Below are 21,050 nucleotides of genomic sequence, written 5' to 3' on the forward strand. Positions count from 1 at the left end.
GCTATAACATGCCAAACGGGGCAAGAGCAACACGAGGTTCATAGAAGTTTTTGAAACGGCAACTACAAAGTTTAGTTTTTTTACGTTTGTTTTTTGCTTAGTTCTTGTACAGGATATATTGATACGCGTTGTTCTTACTTTTTGTCGTTTTCTATAACTAAGCTATTTGAAGCTTGTCAGTTAGCTAATAGTGTTTCTGCTGATGTCTCTTATCGGTCTGCTTCTGTGTTGTGTGATGTGTTGCTGTGGCTGTGGGGGTCGTAAGTATCGGTTGAATTCACAATTTGTTTGCGGAAATGAACTTAAAGAAGATTTACATGCTAAATGGTTTTATTAACTAAAAATTTACAAATTCTAATTATAAAATAAATTATCATTCTTCTTCAGTTTATAATAATTATTGCCGCGCAAGTGCTCGCCATGCACGAGGGATGGTAGGGGTGTCTGTGTCAGTGTGTTTTAGTGTCTCTCTGTGGGGGGAACCCATGGGAACCCGGGGGAACCCATGTGAGCGCGATTGACGATTAAAATGACTAGGATAATTCAGCACAGGACATGGGTGTGCACCCGATGAGAGCGATGGGGAAGTTCTTGACGTGCGTCTGCCATTGCGACGAGACCTGGAAGAACTTGACTCCAGTCCACTCGGTGCCGTCGATATACACTACGAATACGGAATGGAATTCGAATGAAATCAGTATACACTCACGTGTGGACATATGTATACAAGAGGGATCACTCACCACGCAGTGGCACTGGATGCGATTGCTTGGGTGAGCAAATCAAGCGTGCCACTCCTTCGACGCACTGCTCCTTCTCGAGATCACGTTCCTTGTCCTTCTTCTTGCCTAGGCGCATAACTGAAAGAGATGCGCAAAGGGAGTGTAATGAATGGTAGTTCCTTTAAGATTCAATCCATTTTGGGATTCTTACTTTGCTTCTGCTTCTTCTCCTTGGTGGCGAAACTAACAGTCAGTCCATTGAACATATCACCCAATTGCTGTGCATGCTGTGGCAGACGCCACACCTGCAGATTCCTAAACGTACTCTTAATGCTATTCTTGCCACCGCCGGCATCGCCGCCCTTCGACGTGCTGCCCTTCGACTCCTTCGTGTGCGTCTCGCCAGGCCGCACCAGCGGCCAATAGTCGACCTGCAGTTCTACTGCCTCAACGGCGGCCAAAGCTCCGCTGAAAGACTGCTGCTGCAGCGACGAGGGTGTGCTCAGCGACTCGCTGGTGTTGCGCTCCCGATGCGACGAGGCCGATGACGGTGGCGTCTGCAGCGGCGGTGAGATGCGTCCCAGGATCTGCTGCTGGGGAGGCGAACCCGATACGGCGCCATGCACATTGGGCGAGCTTTGGCTGCCAATGGGTATGGCCGAACTGCTGGCGGATGAAGAGTTCAGCGCAGAGAGCGCTGCATTCGAGCCAGCAGCATTCTCCTCGAGATCCAGCGAGGCCTGAGCATCCGAGTAGCCGATGCGTACGTCCTGCAAATGAAACGAAAGTGTTACACAGGGCAGTCCATTGGGAATTGGGGCTTCGTGCTTACACTAACGAACGGCACAAAGATCTGGCAAGAGTCCTCGTCCTTATAGTTGACCATTGCCTCGGCAATGGGTATCTGGGTGCAAGGTCCGGCCGCATGCAAATATCGCTGGATGCGCTGCACCAGCTCAGCAATGTCCGACTTGGCCACACCAGCCGCATCCGCCAGATTGGCCGTCAGAGCGGTGGCATTCACGGTGGTCACCGCACTCACGGCCGCCGCTGTAGCCGCCGCCCTCTCGCACAACTGCATCCAGTTCTCGGAGCCGAACATCGCTGCGTATGCCTGATCCATCTGGCTGAGGTGGCGGGCCACGCTGCCGCAGCTGCCGCCGATGGGCACTAGATAGAAGCGCAAATGGTTGAGCCAGTCGGGCGGACGGACGCCCATCAGCTCGACATAGTGCCGCAGTGTGGCGCCCTGCAGCCAATCGCCGCCAATAAGCAGCACCTTGACCGTGTGCGGTGGCTTGGCATTCGAGTTGCAACTGCAAGAGAAAGGGGAGAGAGATTGATTGTTATGTTTTGCTTTGGAGCGGATTGCTGCATCTACTTACTACTTCTGGATCTTGGCCATGAGTGCCTGCAAGACGGCCTTCACCTCGGCGGTGTTCTGTGGCACAAAGGCCGGCTTGAACGAGTTGGCAAAAAGCGTCACCAACTTGGCCAACAGACTGCTGCCGCCCAGGGCCTCGGGGGGACTAATGATGGTCACCACCTCGGGTATGGCATTGTCCTCGCCGGCGAATACACGACTCAGCTGGTCGAGCAATAGCTTGCGCGGCTCCACATTGGTAGGCGACAGACAGGTCTCCAGCACAGACCTGGGCTCCGTACTCAAGCTTAGTGTGTGCTTCCGCTTGCCGCCACTCTGGGCGCTGTTGGGACCTCCGCCGCTGGTGCCGACCGCTCCCGCTGGATATGGCGCATTGCTGGATGTGCGGAACAGACGCGCAAACTTCTCGGTCTGGACGGGCGTCACCATTCCGGAGGCACTGCCCATGCTAGTGGCCACCGAGCTCACGGGCGTCAGCTGTTGCTGCATCCGCATGTAGTCCTTGTCCCGCGGCGGACTGTTCTGTGGATCCGAGTTCTGGCCATCGGTATATCCGGCGTTTCCCTCATTCCCGGAGCTATCATTCCCACCGCGATCTGTGATAAGATAAGGTGGCAGAGTCACTAAGGTGTATCTTTAATCTCAAAAGAACATAGTGGGGGGAAAGCAGAGAAAGAGAGAGGGAGTGAGAGAGGTAGAGACAGAGACTGAGAATTTGGTGATTGCGGGATTGGGGGTGTGCGCTCAGGACTGATTGGACTGATTGGAGACATGCAGTACAAGAAAGACCCAAAACACACACATGACATGAAGATCAACAAAACACACAGACCGTGAGACATGGTGGCGGTGGTGGCAACGAAAATAGCCGCTCGCCCTCCCAAAAATAGAACCAATGAAGAAAGAGTTTCCCCGCGTACATATGTACGTCGTCGTGTAAATAAATAATAATAAAAACGCTGGCCCGAAAATATAATTAAAGCTTTCTTTATTTTATTGCCGTCATGCTCGTGGAACGGTGTAGGGTGTGCGGGGGTGTGGAGGGCGGCGGAGTAGCCATATTTTTGAGGTCGAAAACTTCTTGGTTTCTGTAGCCGCGGCACACGCTACAAAGGTCCCTTGAATGTTTTTCAAAATTAATCAAAAGACGCACGACATGAAAATGATGGGGGGGGGAAAGAAATCCAAGAATGGGGGTAATGGGAGGAATGGGAGTAATGGGGGGCGGGACACGTCCAACAAGGTTGTGCGATTAAGGGCATTCTAGTGGGGTGGGGGATGGCGTGGCGTATGTTTTAATTGGAAAACTGATTCAAGTGCGTTGTCGCTCCAATTGTCACCACGATACGAGTAGAGTAGTCCATACTAGAGAGACACGCACAATCACACATCATACATGTATGAAGTGTGCATCGCCTCCCTCATTCAGGGGTTTATTTTAGGAACCACACAACATGCATGCACCTGAGAGATATATACTATGTATCCAACTAAACACAAAGTAAACAATCAATGGGTTTGACGCACAAATCACTGGAATTAAGCACCCCGTAGCCCGTGCCCCATTCCGTTCCCCCAAGCCCCAAGCGGCACTATCATGCAAAAGTGTTGTGCAACGACTAAAAGTACATACAGGATACAAAACATAGGTACATACATACATACATCTATGTACATGTGGCGTGTGTGTGTGTGTGTGTGTGTGAGTTGCTGTGTATCTATCAGTGGGCTGTGCGTGAGTGTGCGGCATAGCAAAGGATTAAGTAGAAGAAGGAGGAGTAAAAGTACAGTGGAGCACGGGAACACCTCTGCTCTGCTCTGCTCTGGAGGAGAACCGTTAACTTATGTACAGTCTGATGGATTGGGTGAGTGGTTTTGCAGGTGTGTTTTTGGACTGGACAACGGAACGGAACATTGTGTGGGTGGACCATTCATTTGGTGGGAGCATACTCGTATTTCGTTGCAATTTTTTGGGAGCTTTTGTTTTCTCTAGAATTTTGATTGCGATTTGATATGTGGTAATTTATGGTGTGTTTTTTTTTTTTTAGAGTAGAAGAGAGAGGAAAGAGAGGTTTTGCTGTAATATACACAGACCTGGTGTTGTTGCCGAATTGTTATTGTTTGTTAAATGAATGCATTTTTGGTTTTGTTTGTTATTTTCAAGATTGTAAGATGAATTTGTCAATTGGTCGCTTTTATCCGATGATCGGCGCTCAGAGTTGCCTGCAAGAGAGATTTTTTTGTTCAAGCCATGCAAAATGTTGTTTTTGTATTTGTATTTCTGTTTGTCTTTAATGTAGTAGTAGCTTTTGTTGTAAATGATATAATTGTGTTTCGCAAAATTACATTTCGCTAGGCACAAAATAAAGATTAAATAAGGATGTAGTTATCGTACAGGAAGCGGAGAGGCTCGACTTAAAATACAGTTATTATTAATTTTTAATTTTCTTTTGTTTTTTGTTGTTTTGCTTTTCTTGGAAAGTGTGAGAATACGTTGCAGGCCCCGCCCCTTTCTATCCGCCCCCTTGGACAATGGTCAAGAGAATATTCTGCTATACTGTCTCTGCTGCTCTCCCCCTCCCTCTCGCACTCGCACTCTCACTCTCACTCCTTCCATGCAAAACTGTTTGTCCTGCTTCGCTGTGTGGGCGTGTGGCTGTGTGTAAGTGTAAGCGCGAGTGGGTCTGCTGCGTGTGTGCGTTTGTGTGTGTGTGTCATTGTTTTTCGCAACTTTTTCATAGCCTTGCATGGCGGGGATATGATCCCTTTGGCGAGCACTTTGCAATGCAGAGAAATGGATATACTCGGACTAGGACTCATCCATCACATAATCGTATCACTGCCGTTGGCAAGATATCGGCTTCTGCTGGGGTATCAACAGTGCCAAGGCACGAATGTAGCCTTCCATTTCTTGTTTTCTTACTTCCTCTGCAGCCTTGACCCAAACCCTGCCGACAATGGCAGCAGCGCAGCAGACAGACAGACAGACGGCGAGACAGCGGACAGAGAGAAAAAGTATGACCAAAAACAGAGTCTCGTCTCTCGCAGTGGAAGCGGAACAACACCCACACCCCCGCGCTGTGTGTTTTTTGTTTTTCTTTTTGGTGTGTGATATGCAACGTAACGCAACAACGCAACGTCAAACGTAAACGTAATAAAACGCAACGCAAGCTCATACGAAACGCATTACGGAAGAGCCAAAACATGAATCAAAGTTATAGACAGAGCAAAAGAGTAGCTTAATTAACAATTAATTCATCAGCCATCAGCCATCATCCATTCCATTCATTCATCTATCCATCCAAGAGACACATACATACGTAGCCACACACATTACAAATACCGTACTCACCCATAGTGCCAATGACGAGACTCGCGCCGCCACCGCCTGCCAGGAGCATCGGGCAGCCGTTGCCGGCATCGTGGAGCATGATCCGCGAATTCGTAAAGAACGGACGCAGTGAGGGCTTGGGCGTGGAGCCGATCGAGATGCTGTCCATGTCCGGGCCGGAGTCATCGCCCTCGCAGCAGGACAGCGACTCCAGCTCCTGGAAGAGTGCATCCAAGTCGCGCTCTCCTCGCAGCGCAGCCGTGCCCCGGTGCCCGGACTCGCCCTCCAACTCCTCGCTGACCTTGAAGCGCTTCAGCAGGGCCACAATCTTTTGCTTGAAGTTTCGCTGCTGCAGAGAAATTGTCTGTGAAGAGAGAGAGAGAGAGAGGGGGGAGTTAGTAGGGTTGCCAGATAGTTGGTAGAGGGCGGGAGAAATTCAAATTGCAAGAGACAACTTCTCAAGAGTAGGAAAGAGCGGAAAACAAGTGTTACGAGATGGGTTCAACAGGGGGTTTCCAGTTCTTAAGAGATGACAGGTAGCTTAGAAAGGGGTACAGGTGCAGGTGCTTCCCATTTGCACCGCTTTCCCAAACAAGAGGCGAGCCTGAATAGCAGCTATTCCCCATCAGGCCCCCATCATGATTAACTGCATCTTTTACTTCCCTCCCTCCTTACTTTCCGCTCCTCTTAATTGCCACAAGTTTAATCTAAACTTGCTTATTGGCCATTAAACAAAATCTCAAGGACCTGCCTGGAGGGGGACGACGACGACAACTCGGCTGTTAAAGCGTTATGCCTCGTTCTCTTTTAATTGCTCCTCTCGGTTCGCCTCTGTTCTGCTCTGCTCTGTGCTGTTTCATCCGGTTCTCTACTGGCGTTCTGGCTGCTGTCATTAGCCCTGTTTTTATCTACGGCAGACATTCAAAATGATCCTGCGATAAAAAGGCATGACAATAAAAGCCGCAAGCTAATTTTACACCTGTGCGGCGGATGTGGCCAGGTGCAAGGCGAGAGAGAGAGAGAGAGAAGGCCATTCCATAATTGGCCCAAACAAAGCTAAAAGCCTGAGAAAGCTGTTGAAATATTTAGGCGGACAGCTTAGGGAAATTGTCTCCGGCTGTTTTGTATGTACTGCCATTACTTTGAAAATAAACGCACATGCACATAAATAAAACATTGATTTTCTAATTATATTATGGATTGGAGAAAGCAAACAAAAGAGCATTTTTGATGTGCCCCTCGACTGGAGGGGACTCGTCATCCCATCTATTTCTGTTAATTACCTTTGTCGAAAAGTTTGGCTCATTTATAATCTATGAAAAACCCTACACTGCGTACTTCCCTAATCTCCTGCACGTGGCGCGATGCCATGTCCCTCCGCCCTCGAGATATCCCTGCAGGTATCGAGGCCCATCGAAACTGGGCCAAGCAGAACCAAACCAATGCGAATTGAGTCAAGTAAACGACACGCCAAGGCCGTCCGCCCCAACAATTGTCAACTATTTGCTGCAGAAATTCTTCGCCACCCCGATCCACCCCATAACACTATAGTACATAAATATCTATGCCATTTCTATACTAGTTGTACCTATACAGAACATATTAGAGACATATTTTGATTTGATTTGTGCGCCGCCTGCCTCTGCCGAGCACCTGACAAAATTTCGCAATAATCTAAAGACCCAAAAAACAACAAAAACAACCAGGAAACGAACAACGCAGTCCTTAAATGTGTGGCTTTGTTGGTAAACTGAACATGAATTCGGGTCAGAGTGATCTGATAATTGTAGTAATTCAGCAAAATTTCATTAGCAATAAGAGCTCCCATTTGGGGAGGGACCTATTCTTGTACACCCAAGGGATATGTTGACCTACAAGAATTTTTGTGAAGGTGTGTACCTGTAGCATTTCTCCGCCCATTCGAGCTGTACTGTACGACAAAGACACGACAATACAGAAAATCTTGATAAGGTACACATTTTGTCATATATTTAAACTACCATATGTCATAACGGATCAGACTGTTCGGGAAGAATTAAGATATCTATTAAGATAGGAAGTAATTTCTTAATTCGGGAAATTGTACGCTCCATTTAGGTTAATACTAGAGGGAGGACCTATAGCACTGCTCCTATGCACTGCCTATAACTGAAGGTGCACTGTAAAAGGCTATCCCTGATGATGTGGATCATGTATATACTTAGGTATTATGATTCAAATATGTCTACTATATAGTACATAGGGATGTATGTATGTGTCTTTTGCATAAATTTGCACAATTGACCCTCTGATTTTCGACCTCACACAATTCTGCTTCAAAATGAATCACAAACACACAGTAATATTTCCGTTTCTTTTCAGCGTTTCAGCGAGGGGACCTCATCTGTATGTATGTATGTAGATATGCGTACGTACACCCCTCTGTTCGCTCTTCTTTCGAATGCTATGGTGTGTAATCTTTATAGATAGCTACTAAGTGAATATATCTATATATCTATCTATTCACTTTGCATAATGAAATATTTGAAAATTTCCCCTGAATCGGGTTGATGTCACGCAATTATATCGAATAATAATTATTCAATTGAAAATAGATACATTTTTGGGGAACCTTCGGGGAAACAGCTGCTGGGGATTACACGATTATACGCGACGAATGGAATGACTCACCCGGCCGAACTTAGCCCGTGACGAGCTCTTGTCCTTCATTTCAAACTCGCTGTCGCTGTCGCCTCCGACTCCGACTCCTGGATGATGCTGTCCGGTGTGATGGCCGTGTCCGCCGCCTATATCCTCGATGCCCGATCTTTGCAGCTTGTTGCGATACTTGCGCATATCATGCTTGGATGACGGATTGTAGTCGCCCTTCTGGTCGTAGCCCCGGATGATTCCCAGCTCAGTGGCCTCGTCGTTGAATTCCCCCGAACTGAATTCGGCCTCCTCGTCCTCGTCCGAGTATTCCGCAACGCGATCTGTGGTACAATGATAAGAATCGGTTGTTTTTGAATGAGTTATGAGCCGCCACTTCGGGAGGAGGGTTTTGGGACGTGCCTGAGATACTTTTTTGCGCCGTTAAATGTCACTCGGTTTAATGGGAGTTTGCTTAATATTTAACTGCGTTTTCCATAAACTAAAAAAACACGCACTGTTTTTCGGTTGCTTTGTAAAGTTAATCACTGATAGTAACTGTTGTTGTGCCCGTATATGATTTATCTGTTCATCTCTCTTATTATTACTCTGCTTTCTTTCTGTCTTTCTGTCTTCGCCAGTTCCTCTTTCGCGAGCACTGGTGCACGTTTCGTCGTCTGCCTCGTCGAGCGATTGTCAGTGAAATGAATGGGCCGCCACACGGCTCCGCACGTTTTGTGTACTTGACGTGAGTGTGTACGGGTAAAAGAGTGGGCCCGTGGGAGCAGAGAGTGGGCTCAGGCAACGCTACATTACAGAGCACCAAGAGAGAGAGAACGCCAGGGCTGAGTGCATCGACAATGAGATACCTCGTAGTCGGATTGAGATTCTGGAATTTGCCATTCCATCATCGAGATACGGATACAAAAACCCAGAAGAACTTGTTGTCTTCTTTCTGCCTACAAGAATAATTCTACAGTCCCTAGATCGAGGTTTCCATATAGTACATGCTCCTACAAATACAATATACCTTGCGTCCTCTACGAATACCAGGGTAGACACACCTGTAAGTGCGAAGAGCAGCACGGAACCGAGCAGAAAGAGGGAGCGCAGCAAATGAGTGAGCAGCGATGGGTGGCAATGAGCTGCTTGCGCACTGAGCGAAATATGTAACTCAAATCAATATGAGAAATTGTCGACTCGACCAGACACTCGCCTCGGATACACCGCTTATCTATTGTACATATGTACATATAAGGGTTTCGATATTACTAAACAAGTGTCAAAAGCTCACTCGCAGGCATGGGAAATGCTCATCAAAGCTATTTTTACGCTTCGATTCAGGCAATTGAGGAAGACCCCAGTCACTGGGGGGTGTGGATTGGGGTGAAAAGGAGGAGGAGGAGGAGGAGATAGAGGTAAAGCCGGGTAAATGGGAGAATTAGGGGAGGGGAGCTCTAAGCACTGCTGAGTGGGCCCCCCCTCCTCTCACGTTTGGTGTTGTTTGTTTTATTGATTACAATCTGAGCTGCGTGTGCAGTGCATTCTGGAATTCCGATTGGGGGGAAGGGGAACTGGCTCAATAGTTCATTCTGGTTTAGCTTTCAGTTCCTGTTGATCGTGTGAACTGGTGCGCAGCAGAGATTCCTCTTCAGTAGTGTTTTTGCGATAAGATTTGTGCCGTCGGCGCCTCCTGTCGATTGTCACTTGTTGAACTACAGCGCGTGTGTGCCCCCCTCCTCCCTCCCGGCACTTTCCCACTCCCACTCCCACTTGCATTCTGTTTTCATTCCGTTTCTCATCTGTTTCCTTTGTTTGTTTATTCGCTGGCATGTTTTGGTGCCGTTATCATTTGGCCAAAGCCAAAGCCAAAGCAGGTACGGTACTCTCTCTCTCTCTCTCTCTCGCTCTTCTCCACCGGCCGGTGTCTGCTGCGGGAGCGAGTGTGTGACTAGCTCTCATTCTTTCTGCCGCTCTGCCTCTCTCTCTACCTCTCTAGCTTCTCTTGCGTGTTTGGACGTGCTCATGGAGGGACCATACTAGTGTGTGGGTGTGTGGGAGTAAACGGCAGTGTGGGCCGCAGAGTAAACTCTGGATAAGTGTAACTTTTGACAGCCACGAAGCCATTAAGTGACAAGTACAAGACTGATTAAATAGGTAGAGAGAAGTTAGGAGTGTGGGAAAAGGAGGTGGAGAACAGAGAGTACAAGAGGGCAGAGTCTGGCAGGATGGAAGAAAGGAATGAAAGCCGAAAAAATCCCATAAAATATAACATTTCAAGTTGAAGAACCAATAAACCTGATGCATTTCCGTCTGAATGTGCAACAATGCCATGCCACAAACGTATCGTGCAACAGCAGCTTAATCCGTGAAAAAACTACTACGCAAGAGAGAGAGAGAGAGACAGCGTAAGAGAGATGATTAATTGGGGCCAAAGCAGAAGTTGCATTCCTTCTTATCGAGCATTATTTGTCTGTCTATCTTCCACCCTGCTCCTCCGCATCCTCCTCCTCCAGCTCTTTGGAGTAAAGCGTGGAGAGCAAATAAAAGTTTCCCTGCTTGAGAGCAATTATTTTGTAAGTCTTCTTTTCTCTGATACAATTTGCCACGCAGACAGCTTAATGATCTCTCCCCCTCCACCCGCTCCCCTTCCTGGTTGCATGCAATTCTTAAGCACTCTAATTGACCGACGGACGGACCCCTTTCCAGCGAAAGAGAATATTCGCACAGTGGGAATACAGTGTCTGTGTTTCCTGGAAGGCAAGTGAATATTGTGCGCACACCTCGCTGCTTTCCCGCGGGAGGAGAGTATTCCACGAAGAAAGTGCCTCCCACATGGGAGATAAACAAACAGCAGACGGCAGACAGCCAGCAGCCACACAGAAGAGATGTGTGTGTCATGGGTAAGGCCCTCCACATTTTTCCCCACCTCACCGCAATCTCATTTCCACACGCGGAACACATCCCACGCTCCACCGCTCATGTGCCACCGCTGCGTATGAGTAATGAAAAGCGTATTGAAAAGCGGCGAGCGACATTGATTTAGTGGCTTATGCCCCCGGCATCCATGCAGGAGGCCGCTAGAGATAAACCGCACTAGAACATATAGAAACGGGTCGAAGATTTGTATACCCTCTAAGCTCCATCGATCCTATAAATATACCAATGATATTCACATCCGATTTAGATCAAATTTCTCCGATTATCTGAAATATCCTTCGAAAATTTCAGTTTTTTTATTCAAGACTTAATGATTTTCGATCATTTTTGGTAATATGAATACTGAATATGGTTTGAATAATCTTTCGGAAAAGTACAAGTTTTTCTTGTACATGGGGGGAGCCTTCCAGACAAATACATGGTTCTTAAGGCCTAGATGTTGATCTTAATCTGATATATATGCATATAGTTGTACATTCGTTACAAGGTCGGAAATGCTTCATCCTTTTCTGTCCTCCAAAAATAGAATAATGCCCTCTTCAAGGGTATAACAAAAACAACAACAACGCACCAGCCGAAACCGAGAAGCCAGAGAAGCCAGGGAGAAGAGAAAAGTGGCACAGTAGTGTGGCGGAGGGGTACGGTACATTGGTTCGACCTTGGGCAGCACACACGAATCTTGTCATTAAATGACGGGTCCGTGAGGGGCAGAGAGCGGAGCAGGAGAAAGAGGGGTGCGGGAGGGGGGAGGGGGGGCTTGCAACCTCATGAAAAATGAACAATGGAATGGAGGATACTCTCGACATAATTTACGCATTTTGCCATTAACCCACTCAATGGTGCGGCATGGCAGCAGAGAACACCAGAGAAAGAGAGAACACTGGTCATTAGGTAGAGAAACAGCCTCAGAGCAGCCTCCACTCAGCCTTCCTCTCATTCGGTGGGGGTATCCTCTCTCTCGCTCTATAATTCTGTGTCATTTTCGCACAGCGCTTATCTCTGGCACTCAAGGACAAATGACTTAATTCCTGTCGTTGTCGCACACTACACAACGCAATACAACACACAGAAAGTTGTCGGAGGAAAGGCGAAAGAGGAAGAGCCAGGAGAAGAAGGTAAGGAAGCACACGAAGATAGCGGTGAAGCAGCTACCAAAGGAGAAGAAGGATAAAGAGTGGGCTTCAACGTTGACGTGTGACTGCCAATTAGTTGAACAGCTGTTTATCTGTCATTCAGATTCAAAGGAAGTTTTAATAAACAAACGTTTAAATTTGATTTTAGAAAACTTTGTGTTCAAATGCAATAAATTTCTATGATTTCATCTCCTTAAAGGCTTTTGCTATGCTCTAATAAGGATAATTGAATTTCAATGGAATTCAAGTTCTTGGAAATTACAAAACATTCAAAAGAGCATTTTCTAGGGATTCCTCGTTCATTTGTTACACAGTTTTCAATAGAATGCCATCCGCTCTTTGATTGCAGTTTCTAAGAAGCGACTGCACATGCGAGTAGTTATTGATTGGTTTCCATAGAGTTATAGAGAACGAGAAAAGCAGTGAAAACAAGATGATTAGGATACACAGCCCACGCGTGGCCATGGAACCCATGCGATTCGATGCAAAATCCACCCAAGTGAGACGAGCGAATACCCAAGTTTTGAAAAGTCCCCCCCACAGAAACAGGCTGCCACGCCCGTTGCTCCACTCGATGAAGGAGCGGTCGCGGTTTCAGTGCCTGTGCTAATGGTGCCCGCCTCGGCCTGGCACCTGCCAGGAGTGGCAGAGTGCAGGAGTGGTGGAGCATACTCGTACATATTCAACAAGCAATAAGCCCCTGCGGCAATCAGGCATCCTGCCACACACTAACACACACACACACACACCCACTCCTACCTACCATTCCATGACCATCCCTGAAGACCGCCATCAACAGCAGCAGCAGCAGCTTTTTGGAGGCCGGACACCAGCATAGAAGAGAGAAAAATCAATAAACCAAATTGAGGTTGAGGTAAAAAGGTTTTTCCCTCGGTTCCCCTCATTCTGTTTTTCTATGTTTTTTTTTTAAATTCCATTTTTGCAAATTAGAAAGCGAGACCCCAAAGTAATTTCAGCGCGCTGTCTGTCGTCCGGTTCTCGGGTTCAAGTGCTGACCTCCAATGTGTTTTGTTTTGTGTGTTGGCCATTCTGTGTGCTGATGGGTGCTCCCAAATGGATTGCATTGCAGGCCAAAATCCACGTTCCTTGGCCACTCGCCAAGTGCGCGACAAATGAACTTTTGATGGTCAAACCCAGTGGGGCAGTCACCATAGTAGGTGAAGTGAAGTGATGAAGCAGGCAGCCGCGAGTCAGCTAGTCAGCGAAGGGGTTTTCTGTCCTCGGCGAAAATAGTCAATGTGCCAACGTGAAATGTGTCCAAAAAGAAAATATAAACTGTCTTGCATTGCGACTATTAGATGCCCATTTTCTTTGGGAATTTCGCAACACTTTAATGGTGAAAATGGAGAAGATATGGAAGGAGCCAAACTCAAGGTATCAAAATTTATTCTGCACAAATTTCCCATAAGCAAAGAGACACATTCGAGGTGAATGTCATGAGCAAAGACCATTCGCCACGGGTGATTAAATTCCAATAAATTTATCGATATATCGATGAAATTTAAGAACTGTTTTAAGTTATGAATAAATGATTTAAGTGGAAATTTTCTGTTCCTTCCTCCTACAATAGCACAGTTTTCCTAGGCCTATTACACACATATCTCCACAAACATATCACACCTCGTTCTCCCATATTCCAGGGTACGATGATTTATTTCATTCGTGACGGCACAAGCTGGCTGTTGGTGTTGGTTCATCACTTCGCTTGGAGGAGACTCTGGCTGCCTGTGATCTATTTGCCATTAGAAACTGCAACATTTTGCGAGGAAACAACTCGGCCAAATGCCATTTTGCATGTCAGGCATATTTTATCCCCCACGTAAGACAGAGGGAGATACAAAGAGGGGCCAGGGTGGGAGATTGGAATGAGAGAAAACACATGGGAGCGAAGGGAGAGGAGATTGCAATTGGGGATTGTGGATTGGGGAGAGTGTGACCTTTACCTTGGCCCTGAACAGGTGACTGCAAACTTCAACCTCTTTTTGTCCGTTTGTCTGTTGAAAAGTTCAACAGCTAAAGCTCCTGCTTGCCACACAGAGGTGCTGGCACTGCAGTGGTGGGGCAACACCACGAGCCAGCCTGGCAAATGAGTTCTGTGCTATTTTCATAAATGAATTTCCCTTCCTTTCACGCCTCGGAAGAATCTTTTGTGTCATATAAAAATAGCTGAAAAATATTTTCAATTAGATTACCATCATCTGCGAGCAGCGGCGGCTGCCCCACGTCGTGGCTTTTCCTGTTGCCAAGTGGCGGCGGTTCTCGCTCACTCACATTCTGTAATCATGAGGAAATTTCATGGCATAAATACGAAATGTAGCTGCTGCTGTTGACGTCACTACTTATGAACGTTGTATGCAGTACTTGCCACCGAATGGCGGGACAGCCGGGCAGAGGCAGAGGCAGAGGCAGAGGCAGAGCAGCCCCCTTTGGGTATTGTTTCACAAGCAATTACCATAAACATCAACTCAAATTGGGAGCATCATCTGATCCACGAGAAGACCAAGAAGAAGAACCCATCCATCATGATGTGGAGCATCTGACGGTGGAGCACAGCAGCTTCCCTTCACTCCCCACTTGGGGCATTAATTGCCCAGTTTGTGCGTCATTAGCACTTCTCTAATCTTGGACCATTCCTCTGGGGCCTCCGGCTCATGGCTCATGGCTCATGGCTCTATTTATTGCCGCTTTATGGATTTGGCAATAAATTCTTTAGCGATGCCTCGAGAGATGCTCAACGGAGTGGATGGACACGGGACCCCACTGGAATGAGTAATTGAAACGCGACTAATAGATAGATCGATTTTGAAACTTTCTCAGAGCTTTCCTTTTGATATCTTGCATTCCTTATTTTACCATTGGTAACTGTTATACTGACTTACAACTCTAATAAAAATCCTCGATATCTTATCCCCGAAACTATCGGGAACTATCGAGAAACGTGTCTTAAATCCGTTGTCGGAGAAAAACTGTCATAAAAGTACTATACAAATGATCCCCTAATCCATAACTGTTCTAAAACAATTTTAAAATAGCCACAAAACTGTTATACAAAGGGAAAAAATTCGCTAAATTTGTATTCTAATTATCCTTTAACACATTTTTGGAATACACAAAATGGAATAAAAAAGGGAACATGTACTGTTATACTCCTAAAAGCGTTACACTGGTATACTATTATACAATTTTTCTTAAATTGCCGTAGAACTGTTATAAAACTGTTATACAAAATTCAAAAACTTTTGTTATACTGTTATACAAATTTTGTACCGTTGTGAATCTGATATTAGAATTGATATATCTTTCAAAAACTGGTATAAAAAGTTCGTAAATGTGTTATAAAACTGTTATACAAATGCAAAAACAGCTCTTCAGATCCTTTCATCAGAACTACCATCCAATACATTAATTTTTTGCGCTGTTTCGGAACCACAATCCAACTTTAACGGAAATACTTATAAAATCAACTTTTCTTATAACACATTTTAATAGATAAAAATTTTGATGACAGTTTTAACTCAGAATTGCAAATAGAAGCTTAAATACTTTGGCAAACGGATTCCTCGAAGACCTTAGACTGATCTTTGGCGGCTTTTTGTGGACTGGGTTCTGGTACTCACCTGCCAGCAGGACGCTGTTGTTGTTCTTATTGTCGTGATCCACTGGAATGGAGGAGACACGCTCGGCCCGCAGACAGGCCACGACAGTGCCCGGCCTGCCGTTCTTCCCGGAGGCGGTCAGCTCGATGACCATGTCCATTGACTTCTGGAGCACCGCGTCCATGCGGATGATGCCCTCGGCCAGGGTCTTGTAGCCCAGAATGGTGCGCGACTTGTACTTCTTGCGGCGTTGCAGCAGAATAACCAGTCTGTGGGGATAGCAGAGGGACACAAGCATATTGGGTAAAGAACGCACATTTATTGATTGAATAGATCCCATCACCTGTTGCCATCTCTCTTGATGAAGTGCGGATACTGTAGACTGAAGTGCAAGTCAAGTTCGGTCTCTGTTAGCGGCACAGCGACGCCCTGTCCAGTGCCCACGTTCCCGGGCGACGATCCGCCCACCGCCACTCCTGTGCCGCCAGCCATCGGGGAGTTCCCCTGCTGGAAGGCCGTCAGGGCGCTTCCGTTAATCGGGATCTCATGGCTGCGGAGCGTCCGCTTCGAGCTCTGCATCTTTACGGCCAGCGAGAGGGAGGTGGTGTCCCCGGGCAGCGGAGTCAAAATGGAGAGACGCGTTATGGTCAGCGAGCAGAGTCTGCAAAAGAAGAAACGAGAAATTTTCGGGTGAGTAAAAAAGGTAGAAACGAATATTCCCAGTAAAATCGGTAATACGAGAATTAGTTTCACTTCTAAATAAGAAGCAACGAAATAATCGGTACAAATCGATGACAATTTAGATAAAACTGTGGGACTAACTCGATTATTTATCGATACATTTACTGTATTCAATTGATAAATATTTTATCGACATACAAATGTGTATACAATCGATAGCTATATAATAAATAGGTAAATCGATGACTATGTAATCAAATCGATAACCATCTACCAAATCGATAACTGTGTAATCAATGAAATCCACAGATAAAGCATTGGGCTTGCCCAAATCAGGCAAGTACTCCATCCACTTTGGGGTCCAACTAAAATTAGTTTCTGTGAGATCTCCATCAATCCATCATTCATCCGCAACACGAGGCGTCGCTCAACTTGTTAAGGGGCGAAAGGAGGTGTGGAATAGAAATAGTGAACAAAGGAAAATAACAAGAAAACTCGTTAAAGCCCATTTCCAATGCACCGGAGCGCAATCGATCATCGCAAATGATGGCGAGAAAACAATTTAACGCCAAGAGATTTCCCAAACTGCAAAATGCAACAGCGAAAAGGCCCCAAAGCACGGAATAAATCACAAGTAAAATGCAATCAAGCTGAAAACAAAAGCTGAATAATGGAAAACGAAAACAAAAGGAAATGGTAGATGGAAAGGAAGAGGAGAGGAGGGGCAGGGGCAGGGGCAGGGGCAGAGCCAGAGACATGCATGCCAAATGTGAAAAACGAAATGAAAATCAAAAACTGCCAAAGAGAGGAATACGTTTTGGGGGAAGGAGAGACAGAGACAGAGACATTAATCGTAAAATTAAAGTTTTCTCCTCTTTGGCCATTTTCCAATGTTGTGTCTCTCTTTGAGAGAAAACCCAGCTGTAACAACCATTAAAATCGTTTATAATTAAGCCTTGAAGAATATTGGATTTAATGTTTTTTGCACTGTCATAGCAACAAATGAAAAAAATGAGACCCAAAGCCTAATACAAAACAAAAAAGTAAAAAAGGTTTCTTTTCTTTTTGGCATTAAAAATAATGCAAGTCTTGTTTGGGCTTATGCAATGTACTATAGAAATTTATATATCATACGATATAATTTATTTCCTGATTAATTTCTGCCTCGTTATGCCGCAGAAAGAGATTCGGGAGCTTGGGCATTGGGAAAGCAGTTTGTGCTGATAGAACTTTAGGCGGGAAGGGCTCATCATGGAGCTGCATCTAATAACCATACCACCCAGCCAACAAAGCGGATAACCAGCCTAAGGAATGGGGCGCTGGGACAAGGGACAATGTCTGGGATTCAGGCAGGGAACAGGGAGTGGACCCCCAGTCGGACTGGGTAAGAGACACTCCAACAATGCCACTCGCTAATTGAATCTGCCACCCAGGCCCAGACATCGTCCCGATGGAAGCGCAAGGCCTGGAATGCTGTTGCTGCCTCTGTTGTTCTGCTCTGGTGGGTGAACAAGTTCTCGGATTCATTGACATCGTCGCTCAATTAATTTCTTAATTAATAATTCAAAGCATTCGTCTCGTTTCTTCATGCAAATTGTATGACCACTGGAAGCCAGTGGGGAAATGCGGGGGAACGGAAGGAGGGGAGAGCGGGAGGTGTGGGCTGGTTTGGGTGACAAGACGAGGACAAGGCTCCACCTATTATATATTTATATTGCATGAGTAATCGCATTATTTATGCCTGTACATATGTATGTATATGGCTTTCGGTTGTCCGGTCCCTGGCCAGACACTTTATCCATTAAAGTAGTCGCTTTCAAGGCTGGGCTCCCCATTCACAAATCACAACTAATTATGGCACCCGGCGGCAGCAGGCGGACGGACTCGACAACAGTTCTACAATAGGTGGAGGTCTCTTTAAAAGGGCACCTCGCTAGAAAATGGTGTACAATCCAAACAAATTAAAGTAGTTTAAGAATAATCATTCGAAAATTGTATAAAACTTTGAATTAGTACCAATTAATGAATAAATACTCATACAACTGGTGGAATTACAACATATATTTAAAAGCTTAATTTAGACATACTATATTTAAGATCTGTTATCGAAGAATCGTAGCTTTTATTTATCGGAAATTTGTATATTCACCGATAGGTCCGATAAATATTAGGTGCATCGTTATCGGTAATAAATATCGATAGATTTTTGGTATATTTCGATACATATCAATATGTTTTCTTAGAAAATTTCATTATAATTGAAAAGAATGACTAAAGAATAGGTACAGTTATGAAAGCTGTTTTAATCCTAATGGATTTCTCGATTAATTTATTAAATAATCATAATTATATCCGTAGGAACTGGCATATTGAACATCAGTAAATATTCGAATATTTATCGCACTTGGAGCAATATTCACTCATCGAATAATAATCTATCACATCCCATCCGGGTCTCCCTGTCTCTCTACCACTATCGATAACAGCGCTCCTGGTGTCACGCTCCCATCTCTAGGCGCGTAACACCCCTCTTGCGAGTAGTGCCACACCCACCTGCTGCACGACTCAACATTTATTTAGTTGCCAACTCTTTGTCGCTTGTGGCATGCCACGGCATGCACTTGACATCTGCCATTGCATGTTTTCTTTCATTCGCTTCGGGTTTGTTTGTTAAAAATAAGCTGACATTTTATTGTTGTCTGATTATTGCTTTTGAGGTTTATTTTTAAATGTTTACACAAAATCGAGCACAGAAAAAATTAAAAGAAAAAAAACACAGAAAAATAAACAGGGGGCGCGTTTCAGTTTCTTGTACTCGCAATCGTAATCGTAATCGTATTCGTACTCGGATTCCTATTCCTATTTATTGTTTGTCCATTACTTGCTTCGAATTCGGTTTTCGTTTGGGTTTCGACTGGTCAAAAGGGGGAGAGAGGGAGACAACAAATAAAGCTTTGATTTTTGTTTGGGCCAGAATTCGGTTGGCCCTTGAGGTATGGATCTTCAAGGGTATCAACAGCTTTGCTCCGATATCTACCCATCGGTCCTCTTACGCGCTTATTAGTATTTCTTTTTCTGATGTTTTTTTTTGTGGCATTTCTTTCTGTACTTTTGTGAATGACACACGTCGAAGACTGCCGGAAAGTATTTTCTTGCGCCTTTATTTTCGCGTCTTTCTTTATCTCCTCACCCGCGATGGCCTTTCCGCCCACAGGCCTCTTTCCCTTGGCTCGTCTGCCGCCACCTTTCGACGGCAGTTCAATGGACTCCCCGTCACCGTCAAGCCTCCGGGAACAATGTGTTTCTTTGTTGTGGAGCGGCTTTAGTAAATGACCAATTGAGGTATCGAACAATGGGCAGATACAAGAGAATGGTGTATGATCAGGCGAGTATATGATATGAAATCGATTAATTGCTGCCCCAAGGATCATCTCCCATCTCCCATCTCCCATGGAAAGTTCAGCACCTTTTTGCCTGGCGCCCCCTTAGACACCTCGTCTGGAAAATTAACAAAGCGTTAATTGGAAATCATAGCAATTACCCGGCACCTAAGCACTCGACAGGTCTGGCAAATGCCCCCGGGGTATTAATTACTTAATCAACAACTACTATAAATAGTCGCGCTCGCTATCGCCGGAGAGGAGTGCACTTGATAAGCTTCATAACAAAACTTCCCGTCCGTCCACACGACCCACAGAACAGGGTTCTCTCCCACCACAATTTCCATTGCCACTCCCATAGAAGCGAAATGAAATGAAAGGGAAAATTAAAGCGTAATACGAGTATGGAAAAAGATTAAAGCCAAAAGAAACAAGAGACAAGAGGAATCCACTGGCACAACATTGGATTGCATTTGCAGGTCGATTGCGGGATTTAGGGATCCAATAGCACGATTGTAGGAAAAATTAAAAGGTTTTCCTAAGAATAAAATTCAACTAAAAGCGATCGTTTCCTCTGAATGTTTATAAATATAGCAGAAAATATTAGAAAAATATAGGAAAAAATAGCTGAATATACGAACAATTTGTTTTAAATTAGGAAAATACTATAAAAATCCATAGCTACAAAATACCGAAAATAGTAGTACAAAAGGTCTGGAAAATATTTAACAAACAAAAAAGAAATCTCAAAAATATTAAAAGAATAGAAAAAATTCAACAAGAAAATACTACAAAAATTCCTGGCCTGAAAAAAAATTATGAAGTATAAAACCCACAAAAATTATTGAAATATACTTTAAGAATATCAGAGAATACAAGAAAATATTTACAGAAAATATCAGAAAAATACTAGATGCATTTTTACATATAATCGATCGATCAGGTTTCTTAATTTTCTGCATTGAAAGTCATGTAAAGATAGAAATGAACGAACCGATAATCAAAAGGAAGCTAAACAAAGATGGAGAGTGGGGCAGAACTAAAATAGGAAGAGATAGAGAGAGCGCAGGGAGAACTACAGCGATTGATAGAAAGAGAGCACTAGGGCTCTATCAGCAAAGGAAAAGAGGAAGCAAGAAACTGTGTCACTGGCGCATTGCCCGCACAAAACACACAACCGAGAACGTGCCCCGAGAACGCACACAAGAATGCGATCCCCAGACAGATCGAGACC

The 21,050-nt window shown here is 45.2% G+C and overlaps 1 protein-coding gene across 2 annotated transcripts in view; it reads right to left on the reverse strand.

Moving 5' to 3' along the window:
* Positions 1–70: 70 nt before the first annotated feature.
* The window catches only part of KrT95D (phosphofurin acidic cluster sorting protein KrT95D), a 36,041-nt gene continuing 15,061 nt past the window's right edge, over positions 71–21,050 (reverse strand). Inside the window, exons 2-11 of one of the 2 annotated variants that reach the window (XM_001358758.5) lie at positions 16,099–16,416; positions 15,777–16,024; positions 8,108–8,409; positions 5,459–5,801; positions 4,201–4,329; positions 2,108–2,702; positions 1,555–2,038; positions 934–1,492; positions 744–860; positions 71–664 (exon numbers count right to left, since the gene is read on the reverse strand). In XM_001358758.5, coding sequence (XP_001358795.2) covers positions 534–664; positions 744–860; positions 934–1,492; positions 1,555–2,038; positions 2,108–2,702; positions 4,201–4,329; positions 5,459–5,801; positions 8,108–8,409; positions 15,777–16,024; positions 16,099–16,416 — 3,226 coding nt within the window. In that variant the 3' untranslated portion in view covers positions 71–533. The remainder of the gene's footprint in view (positions 665–743; positions 861–933; positions 1,493–1,554; positions 2,039–2,107; positions 2,703–4,200; positions 4,330–5,458; positions 5,802–8,107; positions 8,410–15,776; positions 16,025–16,098; positions 16,417–21,050) is intronic. The other variant, XM_003736546.3, reaches the window with a different exon arrangement.

This window comes from Drosophila pseudoobscura, chromosome 2 (genome assembly GCF_009870125.1).
Source record: "Drosophila pseudoobscura strain MV-25-SWS-2005 chromosome 2, UCI_Dpse_MV25, whole genome shotgun sequence".
Taxonomy (NCBI): Eukaryota; Metazoa; Arthropoda; class Insecta; order Diptera; family Drosophilidae; genus Drosophila; species Drosophila pseudoobscura.